Source organism: Neoarius graeffei, chromosome 27, assembly GCF_027579695.1.
Source record: "Neoarius graeffei isolate fNeoGra1 chromosome 27, fNeoGra1.pri, whole genome shotgun sequence".
Taxonomy (NCBI): Eukaryota; Metazoa; Chordata; class Actinopteri; order Siluriformes; family Ariidae; genus Neoarius; species Neoarius graeffei.
Window position 1 is genome coordinate 24,701,922 of NC_083595.1, and position 27,423 is coordinate 24,729,344.

General features: G+C 44.4%; 1 protein-coding gene across 7 annotated transcripts in view; it reads left to right on the forward strand.

The window, feature by feature from the left end:
* LOC132875296 (ADP-ribosyl cyclase/cyclic ADP-ribose hydrolase 1) overlaps nt 1-27,423 on the forward strand; it is an 85,560-nt gene that overhangs the window by 39,568 nt on the left and 18,569 nt on the right. For 5 of the 7 annotated variants that reach the window (XR_009651784.1, XM_060912046.1, XM_060912044.1 and 2 more), the window contains 4 exons: nt 15,137-15,272; nt 15,519-15,601; nt 16,425-16,498; nt 17,649-17,798. Coding sequence is in view for 6 of the 7 variants with exons in the window: in XM_060912046.1 (XP_060768029.1) it covers nt 15,137-15,272; nt 15,519-15,601; nt 16,425-16,498; nt 17,649-17,798 (443 nt within the window). In the remaining variant the exon portion in view is untranslated. The remainder of the gene's footprint in view (nt 1-15,136; nt 15,273-15,518; nt 15,602-16,424; nt 16,499-17,648; nt 17,799-27,423) is intronic. The other 2 variants (XM_060912048.1, XM_060912047.1) reach the window with 1 other exon arrangement.

The following is a 27,423-nucleotide window of genomic DNA, read 5'->3' on the forward strand; positions in this document are numbered from 1 at the left end:
CCCCCAACTCCGGCATTAGAGCCCTTACAGCGGGGCGAATGGGTGACGGCTTGGCGGCATAAGCGTAGAGCCAAAGCTACCGCTGAGGCTCGCCCACGGGAGCACCACTCCTCTCCGTGTCACGTGTCGAACAGGTTTGCTCTCCTTAGTGATGCACTCACTGAGAAACCTGAAAGAGCTCTGGTTATAGGGGACTCTATCATACGGCACGTGAAATTAGCTCAGCCTTTAGGGGCACCAGCAGCTTTAGTCAGGTGTATACCGGGAGCCAGGGTGCCGGACATAGCAGGTAATCTTAGGGTCCTAGGCAAGCACAGGTTCTCAAAGATAGTTATCCATGCAGGAGCTAATGATATACGCCTTCGTCAGTCTGAGGTTACTAAGAGTAACTTTGTAGAGGTGTTTAAATTAGCGAAGGCGATGTCCGATGCTGTAGTATGCTCTGGCCCCATCCCAATGCGGCGTGGCGATGTAGCTTACAGCAGGTTATGGTCGCTGAACTGCAGGCTGTCCAGGTGGTGCTCTGAAAACAGTGTGGGCTTTATAGATAATTGGGCTAATTTTGAGGGCACTGCTGGCCTGTTAGGGCGGGACGGTATCCATCCCACTCGGGAAGGTGCTGCTCTCATTTCCTGCAGCATAGGTCATAGTCTCAGAACAGGCCTAGTTAATTTCTGACAATCCAGAGCCAAGGCCAGGGAGCAGACGAACAGGCTAAACCGACTGTCTGCTAGCTGCACAGAGTCGTCACTCAGGGCCCACTACATCGAGACTGTGTCTGTTCCCCGAGCTCAACAAAAAGGTAGAAATTTTCAGAGAGTTTGTTCCAGTAACCTAATCAATATAAAATTAGATCATACTGACTGTACAGCTGCTGCCAGCACCTTTGATGTAAAGATGGGGCTATTAAATATTAGATCTCTTACATCTAAAGCGCTAATGGTTAATGAACTCATTACTGATCAGGAGTTTAATGTACTGTGTTTAACAGAAACATGGATTAAGCCAAATGAATATATAGCATTAAATGAAGCGAGTCCTCCTGGATACAGTTATATACACCAGCCTCGTCTAACTGGCAGAGGAGGAGGTGTCGTGGTTATTTATAATGATTATCTAGGTGTAACACAAAAACCTGGTTATAAATTTAATACATTTGAAGTTCTTCATACTCATATAATGTATGTAGCCTCGAAAAATAAGTCTACCCAGTTAATTCCATTGCTTATTATTTACAGGCCCTCGGGGCCATATTCTGAGTTTCTTTCTGAATTTGCAGATTTTATCTCAGATCTGGTTATTTCCTTAGACAAAGCTTTAGTTGTCGGAGATTTTATTATTCACTTCGATAACCCAGAAGACCCTTTAAAAACAGCGTTTGTGTCCATCTTAGACTCAGTCGGGATTAAGCAGAATGTCATAGGACCGACCCATAATGGTGGTCACACCCTTGATCTAATACTAACATTCAGATTAAACATAGATAATATAGTCATACTTCCACAGTATGAAGTTATCTCAGATCATTGTCTCATCTCATTCAAGATATGTCTGAGTAATAATATATGCACCTCACCACGCTACTGTATTAAACGTACTTTCACGTCAACTACTGCACAGAGCTTTATAAATGATCTCCCAGAGCTGTCAACTTTGATTGGGTCACTGTCAGCCCCTGCAGAACTTGATCAGGCAACTGAATGCTTAGAGTCAACATTCCGCCATACTTTAGATAATGTAGCTCCTCTAAAAAGGAAAATGGTCAGAGACAAAAAATTAGCACCCTGGTATAATGATGACACTCGCACATTAAAACAGACCACTCGAAAATTGGAACGTAAATGGCGTCAAACAAAATTGGTAGTGTTCAAATTAGCTTGGAAGGAGAGCTTCCTGAAGTATAGAAAAGCTCTTAGTGCTGCTAGATCAACATATTTCTCCTCCCTAATAGAAGATAACAAAAATAATCCTAGATTCCTATTTAATACTGTAGCAAAATTAACCAGGAATAAGTCCACTATCAACACATGCACACCTGCAGTATGTAGTAGCAACGACTTCATGAATTTTTTTAATGACAAAATTGAGAATATCCGACAAAAAATTCAAACTACTAATTTAAGGTTAGACAATGAAAGTGACCTTGTAGTTAACAATATAACTGTATCAGATCATCAGTTAGAATGTTTTACTCCCCTAAAAGAAACTGAATTACTTTCATTAATCTCTACATCAAAAGCCTCAACTTGCGTACTAGATCCCTTACTGACACATCTATTCAAACAGATAATGCCTGGAGTAATTGAACCGCTTCTAAAAATAATACATTCTTCTCTTATGATTGGCTATGTACCCAAATCCTTTAAACTAGCAGTTATCAAACCCCTGATTAAAAAACCTGACCTTGATCCCTGTCAGCTGTCCAATTATCGGCCAATATCAAACCTCCCCTTTATCTCCAAGATCCTTGAAAAAGCTGTGGCACAGCAGTTATGCTCATATTTACATAGGAATAACATCCATGAAATGTATCAGTCAGGATTTAGACCTCATCATAGCACAGAGACAGCACTGGTTAAAGTAGTAAACGACCTACTGTTGGCGTCTGATCAGGGCTGTGTCTCGCTACTTGTGTTGCTTGACCTTAGTGCAGCATTTGATACCATTGATCATTCCATTCTTCTGGATAGACTAGAAAATGTTGTGGGAGTTAAGGGAATGGCCCTCTCCTGGCTCAGGTCTTATCTAACTGATCGTTATCAGTATGTTGATATAAATGGTGATATTTCTAGACGTACCAAGGTAAAGTTTGGTGTTCCACAAGGTTCTGTCTTGGGTCCACTGCTTTTTTCTCTATATATGTTACCTCTGGGCGATATTATTCGTAAACATTGTATTAGTTTCCACTGTTATGCTGATGACACACCGTTGTATGTCTCTGCAAAACCTGATGAGAGACACCAGCTTAATAGAATTGAGGAATGTGTTAAGGACATTAGACACTGGATGCTTATTAATTTCCTTCTGCTTAACTCTGACAAGACTGAAGTACTTGTGCTAGGACCACATACAGCTAGAAGTAAGTTTTCTGATTACACAGTGACTCTGGATGGCCTTTCTGTTTCTTCACGTGCAGCAGTAAAAGACCTCGGAGTGATTATTGACCCCAGTCTTTCATTCGAAACTCATATTGATAACATTACCCAGATAGCTTTCTTTCATCTCAGAAATATTGCAAAGATAAGAAATTTAATGTCATTGCATGATGCAGAAAAACTAGTCCATGCTTTCGTTACCTCCAGGTTGGATTATTATAATGCCTTACTGTCTGGATGTTCCAATAAGTGCATAAACAAGCTCCAGTTAGTTCAAAATGCAGCAGCAAGAGTCCTTACTAGAACTAGAAAATATGACCACATCATGCCTGTCTTATCCACACTGCATTGGCTCCCAGTCAAATTTCGTATTGATTATAAAATACTACTATTGACCTTTAAAGCACTAAATGGTCTCGCACCACAGTACCTGAGTGAACTTCTGCTCCTCTATGACCCACCACGCCTACTTAGATCAAAAGGTGCAGGCTATCTGCTGGTACCTCGTATAGTGAAGGCTACATCAGGGGGCAGAGCCTTTTCTTACAAAGCCCCACAGTTATGGAACAGCCTTCCAAGTAATGTTCGGGAATCAGACACAGTCTCAGCATTTAAATCTAGGCTGAAAACATATCTGTTTAGTCAAGCCTTTTGTTAATGGTGTTTATGAGGTAAAGGAGTAGATCTGGAGGGTCCTCAGACATAGAGTGTTTTGGTAAACTGGGATGTATGGATGCTGTCAGTCCCCACTCGCTTGCTCACTCGAGTTTGTTGATGGTGTAGTGGCTGGCTGCTTTATGTCCCGGGGCTCCCTCATGCCTGTGTTACCTTCTGGCTCTCTCCTTTTAGTTATGCTGTCATAGTTAGTTGCCGGAGTCCCTGCTTGTACTCGGTGCAATATGTATACTGCTCCTATTTATTCAGGTGACATTGGACATGCCTAACAACCCATGTTTTCTTTCCCTCCCCCCCCACCCCAAATCTGTCCCTCTGAGTTACATGGAGTCAACAGGAAATCTTTTGGTGGAGAGGGTGAAGACCTCGACTGGCTATCGTAGCCTGCAGGGAATCGGCCGTCAGACATTCTGTCGCATGTCCCAGACCCGGTGAAATGTAACTGAATTGTCTTGGCCAGCCCTAAGGGTCCCATCTGCATCTCATCATTGCTGAGGAGTGTGCTCCCATCACCCAATCAAGCATCCAGCCAGAGCAGGTCATGATATTTTTTACCATATTAACATGCCATTGTTGTGTGTTATGCCTGATGTCAAGACTCTCGTCTCTGCGAGCCTACCACACAGATTTAATACTTGTCATTTTTAGGGCATACCTAACAACCTCTGTTTTCTTTCTCTTTCTCTCCCCCCCCCCCCAATCTGTCCCTCTGAGTTACATGTTGATCCTGGGATTGAGATGCTGGCCTCTTCTGCCCCTCGGACCTGCTTGATCCATCCTGGTGCCCTGTGTCTGGTCGGAGTTTTATCGCACCGCTCCTGTGAAGGACGGCCCCATGAGGACAGTTGAGGGTTATACCTGTTAAAACTGTTAATATTATAGTCAGGCTGTCTGTTGTTGCCCAAATGAGGATGGGTTCCCTTTTGAGTCTGGTTCCTCTCGAGGTTTCTTCCTCATGTCATCTGAGGGAGTTTTTCCTTGCCACCGTCGCCACAGGCTTGCTCATTGGGGATAGATTAGGGATAAAATTAGCTCATGTTTTAAGTCGTTCAAATTCTGTAAAGCTGCTTTGCGACAATGTTTATTGTTAAAAGCGCTATACAAATAAACTTGATTTGATTTGATTTGATGTTTAGATGTAGCAAGCCACCAGGTTGTTGCCACATTTCAGAGAGAAAAAAAAAAGATATCAAATTTCCTCTCCGTTATGAGTTTGTTGATATACAAGGCTTTATTGGTTATGGACCAGGCATTCAGATGGGTGATATTAAAGTTGAGGCAGCCGGGAAGGGAAGGAGACACCAGTTTTAGAAGATGACGAAGAGGGTCATGGTTTATTCCTCGGGTAGTTTTTACGACACAGAGGCAGGTGCAATCGTGTGTCCATAATGTTGGAATCTGAGCATCAGTGCCATGATGCTCATCCTTTGGGGTCAAAGATGACCACAACTTCAATTTGGTAGGTGGTGGTTGTGGGTCTGGAGGCGACTGATGAGGCCAACCGGGCTTTGAAGGTACACCCACATGTCAGGCATGCATGGGTAGGTGCTATAGTGGGGCTGGTGATAGTTTGAACCTTCCACGCAGCTGTTCATGCAACTCATTTCTTCTGGACCTCGGCAATGTATTTCATCCATTGTGAGAACATAAGCACTAATCAGCGTTGTGTTCTTCTTGCCTCCGAGTGGGAGTTGAAGTGTCATCAGGCGATTGTTCATGCCCTCTGGGAGTTTGGTAAGTTTCTGGGTGAGGTGGGACTTTACAGCAAATCCAGCGCCTGCCTCTTGCCGTTCAGTGCTGCTATGACCACTCCAGAAAAAGGTATAACCACCACCACATTCCATGAGCTGTTCCTTGGCTGCTAGATGTGTTTCACTGAGGGCAGCTATGTCCACATTGTAGCGAGCTAGTTCCCTGGCGACAAGTACAGTTCTTCTCTCTGGCCTGTCTGCTTTGATGTCATCCAGTAGAGTGTGCACGCTCCACATGCCAAAGCTGAGTATCTTCACTATCTTATTTATTTCTTTATTCGTTGTATTTCAACCACTGAGTGGGATCCCTGCGAGCCGTGGTGTGCTGGCTAGGGTGAGGTGAAGCAGGCTATGTTTGGGGCACTTTTTCTAGCCCCTTCCTCCATGGAGATGAGCAGACGAATCCTACACAGGGCTGCTCAGACACCCAGGGGGCTATAGAACTCCACTGCTGCTTCGTTCCAGCAGAGAGCGCCCCTATGCGCTGGGCCACCTGTGTGCATGTTCGTGACTACAGCTTCCAGTGTTTCTGCACCTGCTGCTTCGCCATTTGCCCATTGCCACAGGACTTTAATTTTAATTTGAAGTCATGACTTGCGCATGACTTGGATTAGAGTGAGGGAGAGTTGTGCAGTCATCAGTATCACTCTCTTGTCCCGACCTAACTGGGTCGGAAGACAGAATCAAGACGGCTGAAGCTAGGTCAGGATGCAGTGGATGGCCAACAGTGTTCTACATGTTGCACTGTACCCTGATCGCACTCCACAAATGCTTTGCTGGGTCCACCTTCCTGCCTGTTGAACCACCAGGTGGTGGTCTCTTCTGTGCAGTTTGCTGAGTCCAGTCTTCACTTGTAACCCTGACGAGGGGAGCGAGGGGTTGCTCATGTTTGCTCAAGGCAACATCCCAGGCTAGTGGAGAGAAGGAGACACCTTACTACTCCATTGCATGGCGGTCAAGGACTACACATGCCCACTGCCCTAAATTAGAGCCATAGATAAGCGACAGGCCTCTAATTGAGCAGTGGATATAATGTGGGCATCAGGCAATTCCAAGAGTCCAGCACAGATTATATGTTGTAAGATCCAAATGAGTGCAAGAAAAGAAGCATTTAAGTTCTGACCAGGAGTATGAAAGTTAAATTGCCAGTTAACAAAAAGCTGTCCCACAACAACACCATGCTAAAACCACACAACGTTCGCCAACCTGTGCTCACTACACAACCCAGCTAGAACCTTGAGAAATGCAGACAGGAGAGCCACGCTACCACAGAACAGACTGGTGACAACAACAGAGCGAGGGGATGAAGACACACACTTACCACAGACGCAGTCACAGTGCAGGAGAGGTGAAAGAGGGCTCATGCAGGTTAGAATCAGGTATGCTATGAACAGCATGAGGATTTATTCTGCTGAAACAGGTAAAAAACAAAAGCAGATAAAAGTCCGGCCATGACGAGTGATAGCAGTAATCCAGCAAAAAAAAAGGCAAGTAAACAGCAAAAGAAAAAAGAAGAAAAACACCAGAGAGTAGCAGCAGCCAAACGTGGACAGTGTACACTCAACCATGTATTTCACTTTACATGTAATGAATATAGAATATATGAAAGTTTACCTTTTAGAATTAAATTCCAAAAAAATGCATTTTTTCACAATATTCTATTTTTTGAGATGCACTTATATATATATATATATATATATATATATATATATATATATATATAGTTGTGGTCAGAAGTTTACATACAGTGACATGAATGTCATTTTGGACATGAATGTCATGGCAATATTTTGGCTTTCAGTAATTTCTTTGAACTGTTCTTTTTCTGTGGCAGAATGATTGTACAGCATACATCTTTAATTAAAAAAACCCACTAGAATTTGGTGCACAAGTTTTAATTTTTTTTTTTTTTCTGAAATCAGCACAGGATCAAAATTATACATACAGGGTCAAAAATTTACATACACTCACTTAGATTATTAATTCAGAGGTGCTGAAACTTCTAAAATGTCTCTTATCTTGCCAAGGCTGAGGTCTCTTAATTTCCTGTTAGTGATCATAATTGACTACAGCTGGTAGCTTTTTTAGTGCCTTCATAAAAAGGGTTTGTTTACAGCACTCGTTGGATTGACCAACACACAGTAAAATGGAAAGTCCAAGGAGCTCAGTGCAGATCTGAGAAAGAGGATCGCACATGTACACAACTCTGGAATGTCTTTTGGATCCATTTCTAAACAACTGCAAATTCCAAGATCAGTTCAAACAATTGTATCCAAGTTTTTGTGAGGTGTAGTCACTTTGCCAAGCCACTTTGCTTCAAGAAAATCCAAACTGTCACCCTCAGCTGAAAGGAAATTAGTTTGGATGGTCAGGAACAACCTGGGAACCACTATGGCACAGCCCTGCCATGAACTGGAAGCTGATGGATCACCTTCTACAGTTCAGGTCACCATGGACTAAGAGGCTGCTATCCAAGAAATAACCCCCTGCTCCAAAATTGACACCTTCAAGCTTAACTAAAGTTTGAAGCTGACCACACAGACAAAGAAAAGGCCTTCTGGAGGATAGCTGTATGGTCAGATGAGACAAACATTGAGTTGTTTGGCCACAATGACCACCATGGACAGAGAGACACTGTACCAGCTGGTGGTAGTGGTAGGATCATCATGCTATGGGGCTGTTTTGCTGCCAGTGGAACTGGTTCATTGCACAAAGTGGATGGAACAATGAAGAAGGAGGACTACTTCAGAATTCTTCAGCATAAACCACCAGAAACTTGAACATGACTTGGGACTTGGGAGTTACAACAGGACAATGAACCCAAACACACATCAGAGCTGGTTGTGGAGGATAAGGCAGGCTACCATTAAGCTTAAAACCAGTCTTGACTTAAACCCTATTGAAAATATATGGACCGTGCTTATAAGTCGAGTCCATGCCAAGAAAAAAAAAATTATTGAACTCTACCAGTTCTACCATGAAGAGTCGTGAAATATCCAACCAGAATTCTGCCAGAAGCTTGTTCATGGTAAACAAAAATGTTTGGTCAAGGTAAATCTTGTGAAGAGACATTTTACCCAAATATTAGGTGTGCTGTATCTATATTTTTGACCCTGTATGTATAATTTTGACCCTGTGTTGATTTCAGAAAATCCAAAGAAAATTAAAACTTGTGCATCAAATTCTAGTGTTTTTCTAATTAAAGATGTATGCTGTACAATCATTCTGCCACAGAAAAAGAACAGTTCAAAGAAATTACTGAAAGCCCAAATATTGCCATGACATTCATATCCAAGATGACATTCATGTCACTGTATGTAAACTTCTGACCACAACTGTGTATATATATATATATATATATATATATATATATATATATATATATATATATATAGGTCAGTTCATACCTGATACTGCTACTGGTAAACTTGTAAACCAGTACAACCTGTGTATGGTTGGGTCATCGGTGACTAAACTGGCAACCCAGTGGAGGGTGACACTGGATACCCAGCAGAATGAAGAACAAAATCTGTCAAAAGTCTATTGACCAATCCAGTACCAGTTGCTCTGTGGCATCACCTTAAAAGGTGGACATTAACAGACCTATATACTGGCCAGCCGCTACAGTAACAGTAGTTCCAGTTCCTTGCCCACTGGACCACACTATTGTTTTACCGAGAGAGTGCTTCTAGTAATGCAAAATCAATAGTATTTTAATCCATTTGCAAGCAGTTTCAGGAAATGGTAAAGAAGATGATAAAGAACCATACCGGCTCAATTGTCGCCCGGGTAAACAAGGATCGTGCTAGTCACCTCTCGCTTCAGAGGCCAGTGAAAAATTTGTTAGGAAGCCGAAGACATCTGAACCTAGCAGCATGGAATGTCAGAACACTTTTAGACCATGATGGCTCAGATAGATCAGAATGGCAAACTGCTTTGGTAGCAATGGAATTAAACAGATACAACATCTGGAATTAAACAGATACAACATTCGTTAACAGTACCTCCAGTACTCCAGTAGAGTTTGTTTGTTCATTCATGTGTTTGTTTGTTAGCAACTTTGCAAAAAAAAATGTACAGATGGATTTTCATGAAACTTTTACTAGATATGTGTCTTGGCCCAATGAAGAACTTACATTTTGGAGGTGATCCGGAACCGCGTCTGGATCCAGAAATTTTTAAAAGGATATAGGGCAAAATTGAACATTTTCACTCTCGGACTGTGTTGTCTAACATTGTAATAATGCAATAATACACAACAATAAAAAACAGCCCAATAATAATCTCATCTCATTATCTCTAGCCGCTTTATCCTGTTCTACAGGGTCGCAGGCAAGCTGGAGCCTATCCCAGCTGACTACGGGCGAAAGGCGGGGTACACCCTGGACAAGTCGCCAGGTCATCACAGGGTTGACACATAGACACAGACAACCATTCACACTCACATTCACACCTACGGTCAATTTAGAGTCACCAGTTAACCTAACCTGCATGTCTTTGGACTGTGGGGGAAACCGGAGCACCCAGAGGAAACCCACGCGGACATGGGGAGAACATGCAAACTCCGCACAGAAAGGCCCTCGCCGGCCACTGGGCTTGAACCCGGACCTTCTTGCTGTGAGGCAACAACGCTAACCACTACACCACTGTGCCGCCCCCAATAATAATAATAATCATAATAATAGCTTATCTATCTTTTTTCGGGGGGGCCCTCAAAATACACTTGCTACAGTCAGGAGGAGCCCAGATCACAAATGTTTGAGAACCCCTAGTCTAAATCAACACAAAAATGGTTAACTGACCACAGAATCAAGCTTCTGCCATGGCCATTTCAGTCTCCTGACCTGAACCCCATTGAAAACCTGTAGGGTGAGTGCAGAAGAGAGGGCCTAGGACTCTGGATGAACTAGACTTAGACAAAACTTTATTTATCCCCGAAGGGCAATTAGAAGGGCAAAGAGCGGTACATTAAAAGAGCAAGAAAATAAAATCTCTAAAAGAATAAAATCACAAAAATGGGTGGGGGGAGAAAAAACAACCCCAGCGTATTATGTACAATATACAATGGCAGGCCTGTTGCCAGTAACAAAGTAAAAGAAAAAAATAAGTAAATAAATATATAAAAAAAAGGCAGCAGATAAAATATGGCAAATAAATAAAATGACGCGTAGATAAAATTAAAATGACAATATGATTAGAGTGACATTGTAGTTAAAGTGACAAGGTGATATTGTAATATTGCACATCAGGACATGTGATATTGCACTAGAGTATTGTACAGAAGACTTAAGTTATTGTAACTGTCTTAGACTTCTTAGAGTTCAGGAGGAGAATAACACTTGGAACAAAGGTTGCTCTCCTCCTCTGGGTCTTACAGGCCGGACAGCGGAACCTGCGACCAGATGGCAGCTGCTCAAATGCCGGGAACAAAGCATGAGTCGAGTCCTTAAGAATTCGATGAGCCAGGCCGCTAGCCTGCTGCTCATACACAGTATTCAGGTGGCGAGCAGGAAGTCCAATAATCTTAGAACACACCTTGACAATATTATGCAGGTGGTTCCTATCCTGTACAGTAATGGAGTAATACCAACAGCATATAGAAAAAGCTAAAACACTTTCAATGAATGTATAATAGAATGTCAACAAGATGTTCTGACTGACAGAAAAAGAGTTCAGTTTCCTTAGTAGGTACATCCTCTGGTGGCACTTCCTCAAGATCCCTTCTGTGTTGGAAGAGAACCTCAGTTGGCAGTCCAGAATGGTTCCCAGGTATTTATATTCCTCAACTGTCTCGACCGGAAAACCGTGGACCATAGTGGTGACAGCCGCTGCCAGTTCCCTTTGGCTGCTGGAGAAGGTCACCACCATCTCCTTAGTTTTACTAACATTCAACTCCAGGCAGGAAGAGTCACACCACTCTACGAACTGCTGAAGAGCGGGTCCATGATGGAGGGAAGGGCCGGACAGGAGGGACAGGAGAACTGTGTCATCAGCAAACTTAACCAGGTGACAGTTGGGGTACGTTGATCTGCACTCATCAGTGTACAGAATGAAGAGCAGCTGAGAAAGCACACAGCCTTGTGGGGAGCCAGTGGAGGTGGTGAGGAGATCAGACAGGTTATTATTAATCCGGACACGCTGGGTTTGGTTGGTTAGAAAGTCCAGGATCCAGAGGATGAGCTGGCTGCTCATGTTGAAGTTCCAGTGGAGTCTCTCTGCCAGAATATGCGGTTGCAGGGTATTAAAGGCTGAGGAGAAATCTGCAAACAGGAGTCTGGCGGCGGTATTGGGAAGCTCCAGGTGTCTGTGGATAGTGTCGATGATGAAGGCTTTGGCATCGTCAACACCTTTATGGCTTTGATATGCAAATTGGAGCGGATCAAGTTGTGAATTGGTCAGAGTGAGAATGTATTGCCTGACAAGCCTCTCCATAGCCTTCATCACCTGGGAGGTGAGGGCCACTGGGCGCAGATCGTTCAGGGCCATGGGGGGGCTTCTCTTGGGAATGGGGACAATTGTTGAGTGTTTCCAACATTTGGGGACAGTTACTGTGTTGATGGAGGTCTGAAACAGTTTCTGGAAAACACTCCCTAACTGGTCCGCACAGTATCTAAGGACCCGGCCACTGACGTTATCGGCTCCAGGTGCACTGTTAACCTTAGACCTCTTAGGGCCCTCACTACGTCAGTGGTGGGGAAAGAGATGCAAAGGTCATCAGGTATGAGGTTGGATCTGATGTCCTCTAACTGGGTGGAGTTGTTGATCTCAAATCTGGAGAAGAAGGATTTAAGGTCATTGGGGAGATCTGCTGGTGTTCTGCCAGGGATGTTAACAGAGTTGTTACTAGAGAGATCCTGTAAAGAAGAATGGTCTCAGATGCCCTGCTCTGTATCTCCAACCTTATAAAATGTTACAGGAGTAGACTCAGTGCTGTTTTACAGGCAAAGGGAGGTTGTACAAAGTATTAAATGCAGGGGTGCCAATAATAGTGGCCCATGTGTCTTTGTTGAAAATAATTATTTCTTGAGGAAGGATTTGTTTTTCTCTGAATAAATGTATTTCAATTCAAATTTGGATTTTTCTAATTTTTGTCAGTGTGAGATGAAGTTACTTCACCAAAAGGTGGATTTTTTTTCCAACTCTTTTTACTAATATTTACAAGGGGTGCCAGTAATCATGGAGGGCACTGTATATATCTCAACCCAAAGATCTTTATAAACTTAACGTCACACCACTCCTTTTTTTTTAATGCTCAGAACATGATTCTGGGCATTAAAAAAATCATTAAGTGGTCTTAATACTCCAAATTTCAATTACTATTTTATTGCCAATCACTTGCAGTATATAAGCCTATGAACCAAAAATTCAACTGCATGGTCAAACTTAGAACAAGCAATAGCTCCTTTTGTCAGATTAACCATTCATAAATAAATCCATGAAATCTCATAAGCTTTAAAAACGAATACATCAGAACTACTGTGACAGCATGGTGGAAAGTCAGTACACTTTTACACAATAACCCATCACCATCAGCTTTGACTCTCCTGTGGCATAACCCAATGTTTCTAATAAATTAAAAGCCTTTTGTATTTCAGACATGGAAAATGAGCAGAGTGGCCAGCCTGGGGCATCTATTTGAAGGCTGCCTGCTTATGACATTTGACCAAATTCTAAATATAACATTCCACAATATTGATTTTACCAATATATTCAGCTTAAACAGGTGATTAAGAGCAAAATCAACACAAATAATTTCTACTGTTTAATATTTCCTCTTTTCTTTCAACTTAGAAAAATTAAACAAAAAATATGACAGATATATAACTTACTACAATCTCAGGACACCATAATGCCAATCTCTACTGTAATATGGGTTTCCAAACTAAACCCAGAGATCTCTGCTATTGACTGGAAATCAGTATGCAACAACATTTCAAATGCCAGGCAATACTAAAACTCAATTTTACAAGATACATAGACACACAAACTTTGTCTTATGGGCCTACAAAACAGCAACAATTGCAAACACTGCCCAAACACAATAGATGACTACCTACACTTGCTTTGGTGTTATCCACTCATTCACACATTTTGGCCAGAGGCCATGGACACGTTGTCTATGACCCTTGGCCTCAGCATCCCTAACACTCCAACAACTGTATCATTAGGTGAGAGCTCTACAACACAAATAACCTCATCTCATCTCATCTCATTATCTCTAGCTGCTTTATCCTGTTCTACAGGGTCGCAGGCAAGCTGGAGCCTATCCCAGCTGACTACGGGCGAAAGGCAGGGTACACCCTGGACAAGTCGCCAGGTCATCACAGGGCTGACACATAGACACAGACAACCATTCACACTCACGGTCAATTTAGAGTCACCAGTTAACCTAACCTGCATGTCTTTGGACTGTGGGGGAAACCGGAGCACCCGGAGGAAACCCATGCAGACATGGGGAGAACATGCAAACTCCGCACAGAAAGGCCCTCGCCGGCCACGGGGCTCGAACCCGGACCTTCTTGCTGTGAGGCGACAGTGCTAACCACTACACCACCGTGCCGCCCACACAAATAACCCCAAAACATAAACCATTTACACCAATCAGCGATAAAATTAAAAACCCTGACAGGTAAAGTGAATTACATTGATTATGTTGTTACAATGGCACCTGGCAAGGGGTGGGATATATTAGGCAGCAAGAGAACAGTCAGTTCTCAAAGTTGATGTGTTGTACGCAGGAAAAATGGGCAAGCGTAAGGATCTGAGCGACTTTGACAAGGGTCAAATTGTGATGGTGAGATGACTGGGTCTGAGCATCTCTAAAATGGCACATCTTGTTCCTGGTATGCACTGGTTAGTACCAAGTGTCCAAGGAAGGACAACTGGTGAACCAGCAATAGGGTCATGATTGGCCAAGCCTCACTGAGTCGCATGGGACACGAAGGCTAGCCCATATCGTCCAATCCCACAGAACTGACCTACTGTAGCACAAACTGCTGAAAAAGTTAATGCTGGCTAAAACAGAAAGGTTTCAGCATTAGCTTTTTCAGTAGTTTGTGCTACAGGTGCCATTGTAACAACATAATCAATGTAATTCACTTTTGTGTCAGTGGTATTAACGTTATGGTTGATCACTGTATGTTAGCATCCATAAGATTAGCAAAAAAGTTAATTTTACTCAGCTGGAAATGACAAAAAAAAAAGATTACAGCAGCAGTTTGTAGGAGATAGAAGCATTATCCAGGTGACATTATCTTTTGAAGCAAAAGCTGAGTTTTTAGCATAAACTATTCTTGGGAGGTGACAGTATTTAGATTATTGTTCATGTGAGATTTTCCACAGCAAAAGAAAATGAGTCACAAATGCAGAAAGCATTTCCAGATTAAGGAAGCTAGAGGTAAAAAGCAGGATGATGGAGGGATGCATTAGTAGTGGTAATTCATTAACTATTTAAATCTACTATCTTGACTAGCTTGGCAGCTAGTCAGACCAAGCTAGATTTTTAAGGAGGTCCAGAATCGAGTCCTACAATTGTTTGCATTTTTTTTCTTGGATATTCTACAGAACCATATTTTACAACAATCAATATCTTTATATCTGTTGGTTTCTGTGCAGATGCTGTTCTGGAGCAAAACAAAAATCATGGCACATGCATTTACTGACAAAAGAGATTGCCTGGTCACTGTGGAGGACACACTTCTTGGATATTTGTTTGATGATCTGACTTGGTGCAGCAAAAATGAAAGCAAAGGTCTAGCTCTTTCTCATATTTTTTAAGATTGAAGAATATGGATTAGATTGAAGTGATAATGAAATGAATGGATGAATGAAAGGATGCTGCATATCCATGCCCTGCTGCTTCCAGTCACTGTTAGCATCATTGGATAAATTTAATTATTTGTTAGCCTCAGAGAACATTTCAACAATTTCCTTACTGAGTCTTGTCAACACATGAAATGTATAGATATTTTAAGGATTAATTATGCTTCATCAACAGAAACCTTTACTACAGATTGTCCTGGTTGGTCAGATTGCCAAAACAACCCAGTACGATCTTTCTGGATTCAGGCTTCTACTAATGTGAGCATGTTTATCTCACTTCTCACATCTTATGATGCTGCACATATATATAAACAGCTTATTAATAATTTTAGTCTTTCTTGTTTTGCAAAAGGGGAAGAATGAGCCTTTTGGCAGTGTGTAGATTTTTATAGTCACACTTTGCACACATACAGATGCAGACGCTCGCATTCAAACAACAATCCACATTGAAATGACAGATAGCACAGTTGAGTATTGATTAGTTTGGTCAGAGTAACAACTGTTTCTTTGCGCCACTGGTCAATGGAGCATTGTCTTTGCAAATGCTTTACCCACACCACACTTGTGTTAAAATATGCAACAGTGGCTTTGTTCTAGCTGATCACGTGTTTGTGATCACATGATCTAGAGCACATATTTGTAATGTTAACCTTTAGCAACACATACATTTTATAGAATTGGAAGTAGTCATATATGAATGATTCATAGCAAAGAATACAGTTTTGAATTTTCAGTTGAATTTCAGACAACTGAGGTTATACTTGAGGATTCCTGGTAGGAAATTCAGCATTTTCCTTAGAGTCAGAAAGTATTGATGCAATAGTTAACCAATGACTCTAATTCAATCAGGTTAGTACTGGTACCCTTCAGATACAAGCAACAATGTCAATTATTGTTGATTCATTTATAGCAAATTCTTCATACCTGCCCACTTTGGGGGTGGTTCAGGAATGACGGGAGTATCAGTGGAGATATTCCAGCTACATAAAAGACACATTTTACAAATGATCTTATTCACATTACATCAAGTATTTTAGTCACATGAAGGTACCCTGAGTAATTCCTATATGTTCTTTTACAGTTTGCCGCCACTGCTTGTGGGAATGTGTCTGTAATGTTAAATGGATCTGTGGAAGCCCCCTTCAGCCCCACAAGGTACTGTATATTAATAAATCAGTATAGTTTGCAAAAATACTAACAAATAATATATGAAAAAGTTGTTCTTGCATAAGTATTCATTCCTATTGTTGTGAAACCCTAAACTTTTAAACCTAGTTGACATCAGTCACATAATTGGTTGAATGGATTCGAACTAACTGTGTAATTAAAGTATCACATTATTTCAGTATAAATACACCTTTTCCTAAAATGCCTCAGAATTTGTTAGAGACCATACCTAAACAAGGAGCTATCTAAACAATATCATGAGAAAGTTTCAATCAGGATTTGGTTATTAACAAAATATCCTACAATTTGTACATTTTGTGAAGTAAATCCATTTTTGAAAAAGAAATGGAAAAAAATTATGGAACAACTGTGACTCTGCCTAGAGTTATATTAAGAAAAACAGAGACAGCTCTACTGCCACTCAGATCCAGTCCAAGCCACAAATAATGCGAGCTACATTAGTAAGCAATGTTAATTACTCAACTGCAATCAGATAGCAGTCTCGTCGTGGTAATGGTACAAATTCATTATTTTAATAATTTAAGGCATGATCTATGATCAACCAGTCTTATATATATCAGAGGCTCCAACTCTCCCGCCATGGGCGGGAGATCTCCCGCTTTAGGGAACATTTAGAAAATCCTCCCGACCTCCCACTGACAACATAAAAATCTCCCGCCCTTACTTACTTACTACACATGATTAGTTAAAAATATATATAACTTGATACGTTTATGTTGATGAAAATTAATAATTGACTTTCCGCTTTTTGTGTGTCTGACATTGTATGGGTGGACTCAAGTGTGTAGCCCACGGTATATGCCGATTCCCCGGTCAGTACACCGATCGGCGTAGCGGGGGGATTGGAGTGAATGCCAGAGGCATGTGTGCGCAGATCAAGCGTGCATATGAATAAAGTGGAATTCGGTATGCCGCGGGGTACACACTTGAGCCACCCAATGTCTTAGCAGTTACTGATAAAGCATACAGATGGAGCTATTAATGATACGCGCGAGAGAATGAGAAAACCCGCGACACTCAAACATTTTGTTTGTTTTTTTGCGTCTGCATTTTGTCTGCATTTATCGCCTGCTCGTCTTTAACTTTATGTTCTCTTGAATGAGATAATGAAATGAAGTTCCGTTGGTGGAAATGACGAAAGCCAAACTATGAAGAAAAAATATCAGAAAATCACCAAGATAAAGTTGGGATCGCCTGTTGTGATGGTCGCCAGGGACGAATGGCGGACTATTTTGGACAGCAACAAGACGACCCTATATCTGACAAGGTTAGATCACCAGACCAGACGTTAGATTCTAACGAACTTGTCTGACTTTTTTTTGTCTGACTTTTACTATCTTAGACTTAGAAATAGAATATTATTAGAACATTATCATCAGAGGGTCTACCATTGGCAATTTATAATAGTCATTATTGACATTAACATTGACTTTAGGCATATTAAAGTTTGGTCTATAGTCACTGGATTTATCTACATCTGTTACTATTAATAAGATTTAATTGACACGAAATTGACACGAAATGTGGCGAATCATTCATATATATATACACACACACACACATACTCGCCTTCACGCCTATGGCGCTCAAACTTGTCTCCCTCCGAGCTACTCACAGAGAGGAAGAATCTCCCTCTTTGCAACTTCCCAAGTTGGAGCCTCTGATATATATATATATATATATATATATATATATATATGAGATGGCTGTCGACTCGTTAGACAAGTATGACCATCGCTGACTGTAATAACCTTTTTAGTAGTTATGTGAGCGACAATGGCTTTTGAAGCCAGCAAGCGATTTGCAATGCTTGTTGCATAGACGACAAACGTAGTCATTATGCACTGGCCTTGCATCAGGTGGAGCCTGTTGTTCTTGTTGTTTGTGCACTGTCATATGTTGTGTTAATCTGGAACAGCTTCTACACACCTTTAGACAAATTTGGCAAGTCAGATCATAGTGTTGAGTATATTCATCATAGTTGAGTGGAACTCTGTCAGCATGGCTTCTTTGGTGGCTCAGTAGCCCAGCCCTAGAGAGACAGGTTCTGCTACATTGTTGAGATTCATGAATGAGCCGGAATGCCGTCGGAATGAAAATTCTTCGTATATTCCGGGATATTCGAAGTGCATTCTAAAAATTCTGAGTGCATTCCAAACATTCGGGCCCATTCTTATGGCCAGCCCGAATGTTTTGCTCATGCTCAATACATTCGAGGTGCATTCGAAGAGGAGAAATATCGAACGGCATTCGAAGTGTATTCTAACTGCATTCTGACTGCATTTTAAATATTCTTACGGCATTCCAACAGTATTTGAAACATTCTGATCGCATTTGAGGGAAAAATCGAAATGGCAAGCCACTTCAGATCCTGCCAGAATGTCCCGAATGTGCCTCGAATGAGCCGGAATGCCATCGGAATGAAAATTCTTTGTATATTTCGGGATATTCGAAGTACATTCTAAGTATTCGAGCTGCATTCTCTTTGAATTCTTAGACGTTCAAAACATATTCGGCGACTATTCAGTGAGGATTCTGACTGCATTTGAGGTGAATTCTTACAGCATTCAAGGCACCTTGTGACCAGACTTTGGGGGGTATTCGGGCAGCAATCGAACCGCACTCGTACGGCATTCGAAGTGCATTCTTAATATTCTTACTGCATTCTAACAGCATTCTAGGTATTCCTACTGTGTTCCAACTACATTTGAACAGCATTCGAAAGCTAATATACCCAAAATGTGCAAGAATAATTCGAGGCGGGTTCGAAGCGCATTCTAAGTATTTGAACAACATTCTTACAAAGCTGTAAGAATGTTGGTCAGTTTGAAATTCCCGCCCGAATGTGGCACAAATTTTGAAAAATTTTTCATTCCAGCTGGTTCTGCTTGATTCCTGCTAATTCCAAATAAGTGTGATGGGGGCCTGAGCGATTGCAGGATCAATGATATCACCTTTCCTTGCTGCTTGTTTGACTTGTGCCCACCTGACTGCATTCTCATGGAATGTTTTACACCCATTGTAAATTGTCTGTCTCCACATTTCCCGATCGCAGGCCGTAGTTTCCCAGTCATTGTTGTCAATTTTGCACCCTACTAGAGATTCTTTAACACAGTCTTTGAATTGCTTTCTGGGCTTGTGCTGCGGCTGAGTGCCCTGCAGCAATTCACCATAGAGCATCTGCTTTGGGATTCTATTATCCTCTAGGCGTATCACATGGTCTGTCTAGCAAAGTTTGTGATGATGAATCAGTGCTTCGATGCTAACAGAGTTAGCACTTTCAAGCACAACTGTGTCAGGTGTATATGACGATCAGTGAATTCCAAGAATTGACCTTAGGCAGCATTGGTGAAATCGTTCAAGAACATCAAAGTGTCTTTGGTACATGACCCAGGTTTTGCAAGAGTACAACAGGCAAGTTAGAACACATGCGTTATAGACAGATATCTTAGTGACCTTTCTCAACCCCTGCTGATTCCATACCTGGGCCTTAAGAGCAGCAAAAGCCTCAATTGCTTTCTTCACACGACTTGATATTTTGTCATTAAGCGTACAGTGGCGGTTGATAGTGCTGCCAAGATACGTGAACTTATCAACCACCTGCAGTCTGTGCCCATCAACCTAAATTGAAGGTTCAATATCGGGTTGGCCTGGAGCTGGTTGAAACATGACTACTGTCTTATCAGGCCAAAAGCCTGGCAGGACTGCAACAACCTATCCATGAGAATCTGCATTCCCTGCTTGCTATGAGAGACCAGGTCACAGTCATCAGTGTAAAGAAGATCATGAACCATAGTTTGAAAGGGTTTTGTTCTGGCAGCAAAACGGCGAATATTAAACAGTCTGCCAGACGTATGGTACCAGATGTGGATGCCATGTGGACAGTCCTCAAACGCGTGGAGAATTACAACAGAGAAAAAGATGGAGAACAAGGTAGGGGCTACTAGGTCGCCTTACTTCACACCAGCTCTAACCTTAAATGGTTCAGAAAGTAAACCATTGACGAACACTTCCATATCATCATGGAAGGACTAAGGCCAAGTTTACATTAGACCGTATCTGTCTCGTTTTCTTCACGGATGCACTGTCCGTTTACATTAAAACGCCTGGAAACGCCGGGAAACGGGAATCCGCCAGGGTCCACGTATTCAATCCAGATCGTGTCTGGTCCGGTGCTGTGTAAACATTGAGAATACGTGGATACACTGTGCTGAGCTCTAGCTGGCATCGTCATTGGACAACGTCACTGTGACATCCACCTTCCTGATTCGCTGGCGTTGGTCATGTGACGCGACTGCTGAAAAACGGCGCAGACTTCCGCCTTGTATCACCTTTCATTAAAGAGTATAAAAGTATGAAAATACTGCAAATACTGATGCAAATGCTGCCCATTGTGTAGTTATGATTGTCTTTAGGCTTGCCATCCTTCCACTTGCAAGTGGTAAGTGACTTGCACACAGTGGCTCAGTCCCGAATCACTGCTCGTGCACTTCGCTCGCGCACTCTGTGGGCTGCGCAGGGCCGGAGTGCGCACCCTCCAGAGGGCACTCACTGTTCAGGGCGGAGTGATTTGGAGCGCAGCCGCTGAGGAGGAAGCGATGAGCCGCACTGACACATTTCTCAACTTACGTGCCGAATTAGTCATGTGATTAGCGTATCCGTGTATTGGCTTTGCAGTGTGCACGCGAATCGTGTATTGGCGTTGCTGTGTGCACGCTAATCGTTTTTAAAAACGTTAATCTGATGATCCACTGATACGGTCTAATGTAAACCCCACCTAAAGTATGTCAACAAAATGGTTAGGACATCCAAGTCGCTTTATAATTTCCCACATCAAGTCTCTGTTGACCGTATTGAAAGCCTTCATCAGATCTACAAAGACCTGGAAAAGTCCCTGCTGCTGCTCGTATGACTTCTCTTGCATCTGACATGCTGTGACTATCATGTCCATAGTCCCTTTGTTAGGATGAAAGCCACATTGAGACTCTGGTAAAATGGTTTCCACAATGTGAGTATTGAGTTGTGACAATATAATTCCTACCAGGATCTTTCCTGTAGAGGACAGCAAAGTTATACCACGATAATGCCCGCATAGCTCCTTTGTCCCTTTCCCCTTATACAGAGGTATGAGGATACCATCTTTCCAGTCCTTAGGGACATTACCTTTATTCCAGATGTTCCCTATGATTGAATGCATAACTTCGGACATGTGGTCTCCACCATAACGGAAGATTTCTGCAAAAATGCCATCTTTTCCTGCTGCCTTTCCCATGTTCAGCTTACTGATGGCTGTTTTGACTTCCTCTAAAGTAGGGGAGTCATTCATTGCCTCTACAACAGACCGTTACTCTAGGTTGTCAAGGGCAGTTGGATCTACTTGGCTATCCCTATTCAGCAAGTCTGAGAAGTATTGTTTCCAACATTTCAAGATTTCAGCCATGCTAGTGAGAAGGTCATTGCTGTTTTTTTTATCTCAGTGGTGTTACTGTTGCTATTTTAGGGCCAAAGGCTTTCTTCATCAGATTATACAACTCCTTGCTATTACCACTATCTGCTGCTGCTTGCATTTCTGCAGCTATGCCAGACCACCAGTTGTCTTCCATCTCCCGTAATCTGCATTGTGCACGGGATTTAGCGTCCTTGAACTGTTGGTTCAGCTGTTCTTGCAGTGCTACAGGAAGGTCCTTCTGAAGTATCCGTTCATGGATCTTGTTCTTACTGTATCAGCCAGGATTTCTCTAATTGCCTGGTCGTTTTCATCAAACCAGTGATGGCTCTTGGCTGATACTAGGCCAGCAGTGTCTTTTGCGGCAGTGATCTGATCGCGAACTGCTTCCCACAAAGTTGAGTTGACTGCAGCTGATAGGCAATCTTTTAGAGCATCCTTGATAACAGGATCATGCAATTTTGCCATATATAGATGTTTTGGTAGTTTTACAGCCCTTCGATTCCTAGCAGGAGGCTTTATAACCAATCACATTTTGGATCATACACGTGCGTGGTCTGTCCAACAGTCTGCACCTTTTAGGGATCTTACATTGTGGACATCCTGCATGTCACATTGGCGAACTATGACATAGTCTAGCAGATGCCATTGCTGAGACCTTGGATGCATCCAGGTTGTCACATGATCATCTTTGTGTTGAAATTGGCTGCTCGCAATGTGCAACTTAAATTCTGTGCACAGTTGGAGAAGAAGCTGCCCATTTCCATTCATTTTCCCTGTTCCAAATCTACCAAGGCAGCTCCACGTCTCCCAGTCACAACCTACCCTGGCATTGAAATCGCCTAACGATGATTTTAGCAGTCCCTGGCACAGAGTGAAGAAGGTTATGGAGTTCTTCATAGAAGGCTACCTTATCAACTACATCCGAAAAAAGTGTTGGGGCATACACACTGATGATTGTAGCATAGCAACCTCCATGGAGATGTAAATGAAGGGTCATTAGCCGATCGCTGATGCCACAAGATAAGTCAGCCAAGCCAGACACCAGATTACTGTGAATTGCAAACCCAACACCTGCCTCACTACAGTCTTCAGCTTTCCTTGCCTTCCAGAAAAATGTAAACCCTCCACCTTGCTCTTCGAGTCTGCTGTTGTCAGGAAGACGTGTCTCAGACAGGGCCGCAATATCAACACCATAGCAATTTGTCATGGTCCTACCTGTGGTTTTCCTCTCTTCAGGTAACAATTCCACTCCTCTCCACTCAGTATTACCTGCCACGCCCGCATACTCCTCCTCTTATTAACTTTCAGTAGCTGTCATTGGCTGTTGCCTATCACCTGCTCCTCCTCTGTGGGTATTTAAACTGCAGTCCTCCCAAGCTTCAGTGTCAGATCGTCTTCAAGGCATCGACTCTGTCAACTCTTCAGTCCTGGTAACCTGACCCTGCATTTCTGTCCCTAATCTTGCTACGTGATCTGTGACTCTGTGTTCCAGCCTGTTCCCTAACTCCTGCCTGTTGTGCTGTCCTGTCTGTCTGCTGAGGGACTGCTTGCTGGGAGACTGCCTGAAACCCAAGTGCTATCAGCTTACAGCCACACTACTCTGACAATGCCTGATCTCAGAAGCTAAGCAGGGTTGAGCCTGGTTAGTACTTGGATGGGAGACTGCAGACATCACCAGCCATCCCTGCCTCTCAGTCCTCCAGCCACTGAACTTCACACATGCACATCTTCCTGACTCCCTTTCCCCTGCTATCAATAAAACTCAACATTTAACTTGCGCTCTTGGGTCCTCGTCTGTTTACCCTGACAGAACAATCTGACCATCATGGACCCAGTGCCCTCCCTTACCAGCATGGTGATTGAGCCCGAAATGACTGCCCTGCAGCGACTGGAACATACAGAGGGAGACAAACCGGATGTCCGGCGACATTGCATCTCTGCTCCAGCTTGACCTCCAGCAGCATCAGCTAACCCAGGTCCTGCAAGTACTCACCAACCTCACCACTCCATCCGCTCATGTTCCTCCTGCTCTGGCTCCTGGTGACCTGGAACCGAAGATCGGTAATCCGGAACGTTTTAATGGTGACCCAAACCAGGTCTGGCCATTCCTGACCAGCTGCTGTATCCAGTTCTCTCTGCAGCCCAGGACCTTCTCGACGGAGGGAGCCAAGGTGGGGTACGTCATCACTCACCTGACTGGCTGGGCTTGGCTGTGGGGGACAGCAGAATTCGACCGGCAGACCTGGTCTGTGCCTTCGCAGAGGAGATGTTAAAGGTGTTCGACCTGGGTTCGTCAAAAACAGAGGCATCACGAGCACTGATGAGTATCCGTCAGGGCAACCGGACGGTGGAGGACTACTCCATCAACTTTCGTACCCTAGCGAGGTGCAGTTTGTGGAACATGGCGGCGCTAGTGGACGCCTTCCTCCACAGTTTGGCGGACTACTTCAAGGACAAGCTCGTTTCCCATGAGCAACCCCCGACACTCGATGAGGCCATGCGCATCGATCATCGTATCCAGATCCGTAGATGAGAGAAGGGGCGTCCTAGTCAACCTGCCACCCGCACTCGGGGGGAGTCTTCCGCTGCCCAGTTCCCGCCTGTCACACCCCAAAGCCGACATAATCAGTCTGAGCCCATGGAGATCGGCCGTGCCTCCCTCTCCCCCGAGGAACGACAGCGCTGCCTAACCTCCATCCGTAAACCCCTGCTTCAGCTCCGCCTTCAGCTTCCCAACACCACTTGTGCCCTTACCGCCCTGGTGGACTCTGGAGCCGAAGCCAACATCATGGATACAGAGTTCGCACGGCAGCTGGGTGTGGGTCGCCACCACCTCACTCCACCCGTTCCTGTACGAGCGTTGGGTGGACATCGTTTCGGCACAGTTACACACATCACAACCCCCGTGACCATGCTGCTGTCAGGAAACCACCAGGAGTCCATCCAGTTCCACCTCCTACACTCACCCGGCCAACCACTCATCCTAGGGTACCCGTGGCTCCGTCTACACAACCCCCAACTTGACTGGGAGACTGGCACCATACAAGAGTGGGGAAGGGGCTGCCATCAGACCTGCTTGAAGGGAGCCGCCCTGCCAGCCAACCAGGAGACCACCAGCTCCACCCCCGACATAGCCAAGGTTCCTGTCTGCTATCACCACCTGAGAGAGGTGTTCAACAAGTCCAAGGCCACATCGTTGCCCCCACACCGACCATACGACTGCGCCATCGACCTCCTGCCAGGCACCGCATCCCCTAAGGGCTGTCTCTACTCCCTGTCAGCCCCAGAAAGAAAGGCCATGGAGAACTACATAAATGACTCTCTGGCCGCTGGCCTAATCTGTCCATCGTCCTCTCCTGCCGGAGCTGGATTTTTCTTCGTGGGAAAGAAGGATGGTTCTCTTTGCCCATGCATAGATTACCGGGGCTTGAATGACATTACAGTTAAGAACCGCTACCCTCTGCCACTACTCTCCTCCGCCTTTGAACTGCTGCAAGGGGCCACAGTATTCACCAAGCTAGATCTCTGGAACGCTTACCATCTGGTGCGAGTGAGAGAAGGCGACGAGTGGGAGACTGCGTTCAACACCCCGACGGGACATTATGAATATCTGGTCATGCCATTCGGTCTCACCAATGCCCCAGCAGTGTTCCAGGCGCTGGTAAATGACATCCTTAGAGACATGCTCAATAAGTTCGTTTTCGTTTACTTGGACAATATTTTGATCTTCTCAAAAACCCTGTCTGAACACACCCACCACATCCAGTTGGTCCTGCGCCGCCTGCTTGAAAATTCGTTGTTTGTGAAAGCAGAGAAGTGCGAGTTCCACGCTCAGTCTGTCTCGTTCCTGGGATATGTGGTGACCGAGGGCAGCATTCAAATGGACCCTGCGAAGGTGTCGGCAGTGACATCGTGGCCGGTTCCAGAGAGCCGTAAGAAACTGCAGCAGTTCCTGGGGTTCGCCAACTTCTATAGGAGGTTCATCTGGGGCTACAGCACCATGGCAGCCCCACTCACCGCACTGACCAGCATCAAACAGCCCTTCCAATGGACTGCAGCAGCTGACAAAGCCTTCGAAACCCTCAAGGCCCGTTTCACTTCAGCTCCCATCCTCCGTATGCCTGACGCAGTTTGTGGTGGAGGTAGATGCTTCAGATGTGGGAGTCAGGGCAGTGCTTTCCCAGCGAGCAGCAGAGGATGGAAAAATGCACCCCTGTGCCTTCTACTCCCGAAGACTGACCCCAGCAGAAAGCAACTACGACATTGGCAATCGTGAGCTACTGGCTGTCAAGCTCGCCCTCGAGGAGTGGCGCCACTGGTTGGAGGGGTCCAAGGTTCCGTTTGTGGTCTGGACAGACCACAAAAACCTGGAATATATCCGGACAGCCAGGAGGCTAAACTCCTGCCAGCGCCGGTGGTCACTATTCTTCTCCCGATTCAACTTTGTCCTTTCCTACCGTCCTGGCTCCCACAACATCAAGCCCGATGCACTCTCCCAGATGTTTCAGAGGGATGAGGCATCCAAGGAGGAATTAACACCCATCTTCCCAAGCCCCTGTGTCGTTGCTGCCCTGACCTGGGACATCGAGGAGCAGGTTCGAGAGACCATCAGGGACCAGCCAGGCCCCAGCACTTGCCCCTCCAACCGTCTCTATGTCCCAGCCGACCTGAGGTCTCAGGTGATTCAATGGGGACATGACTCCCGCCTGGCCTGTCACCCCGGGGTCACACGCTCCCTCCATCTGCTGTCTCAGCGATTCTGGTGGCCGTCAATGAGGAAGGACATCCAGGACTTTGTGAGAGCCTGCCCCACTTGCAACCAGCACAAATCCCCCAGTCAGCCCCCAGCCAGGTTACTCCAGCCCCTGCCAGTACCCATGTATCCCTGGTCCCATGTCTCCCTGGACTTTGTTACTGGTCTTCCTCCATCGGAAGGTAATACGGTCATCCTCACCATTGTGGACCACTTCAGTAAGATGACCCACTTTGTGCCTCTCCCAAAACTGCCAACTGCGAAGGAGACTGCCCGGGTCATCTTAGAACACGTCTTTCGGGTCCACGGCCTGCCCAGGGATATCGTTTCTGACCGGGGACCGCAGTTCTCCACCAGTTTCTGGAGGGAATTCTGCCACCTCCTCGGGGCCACTGCCAGTCTGTCGTCCGGGTTTCACCCACAGTCAAATGGTCAAATGGAGCGCATGAATCAGGAACTGGAGAAGGCACTTAGGTGTGTGGCTTCACGCAACCCCCACGCCTGGGCTCAACATCTGCTCTGGGTGGAATATGCCCACAACTCCCTCACCAGCTCTGCCACCGGACTCTCCCCCTTCCAGTGTGTGTATGGCTATCAACCACCTCTGTTTGCCAGCCAGGAGGGAGAAGCCACCTGCCCATCTGCTCTCGCCTACGCCCGCCGCTGCCGCCGCACGTGGGCCCAGGCCCG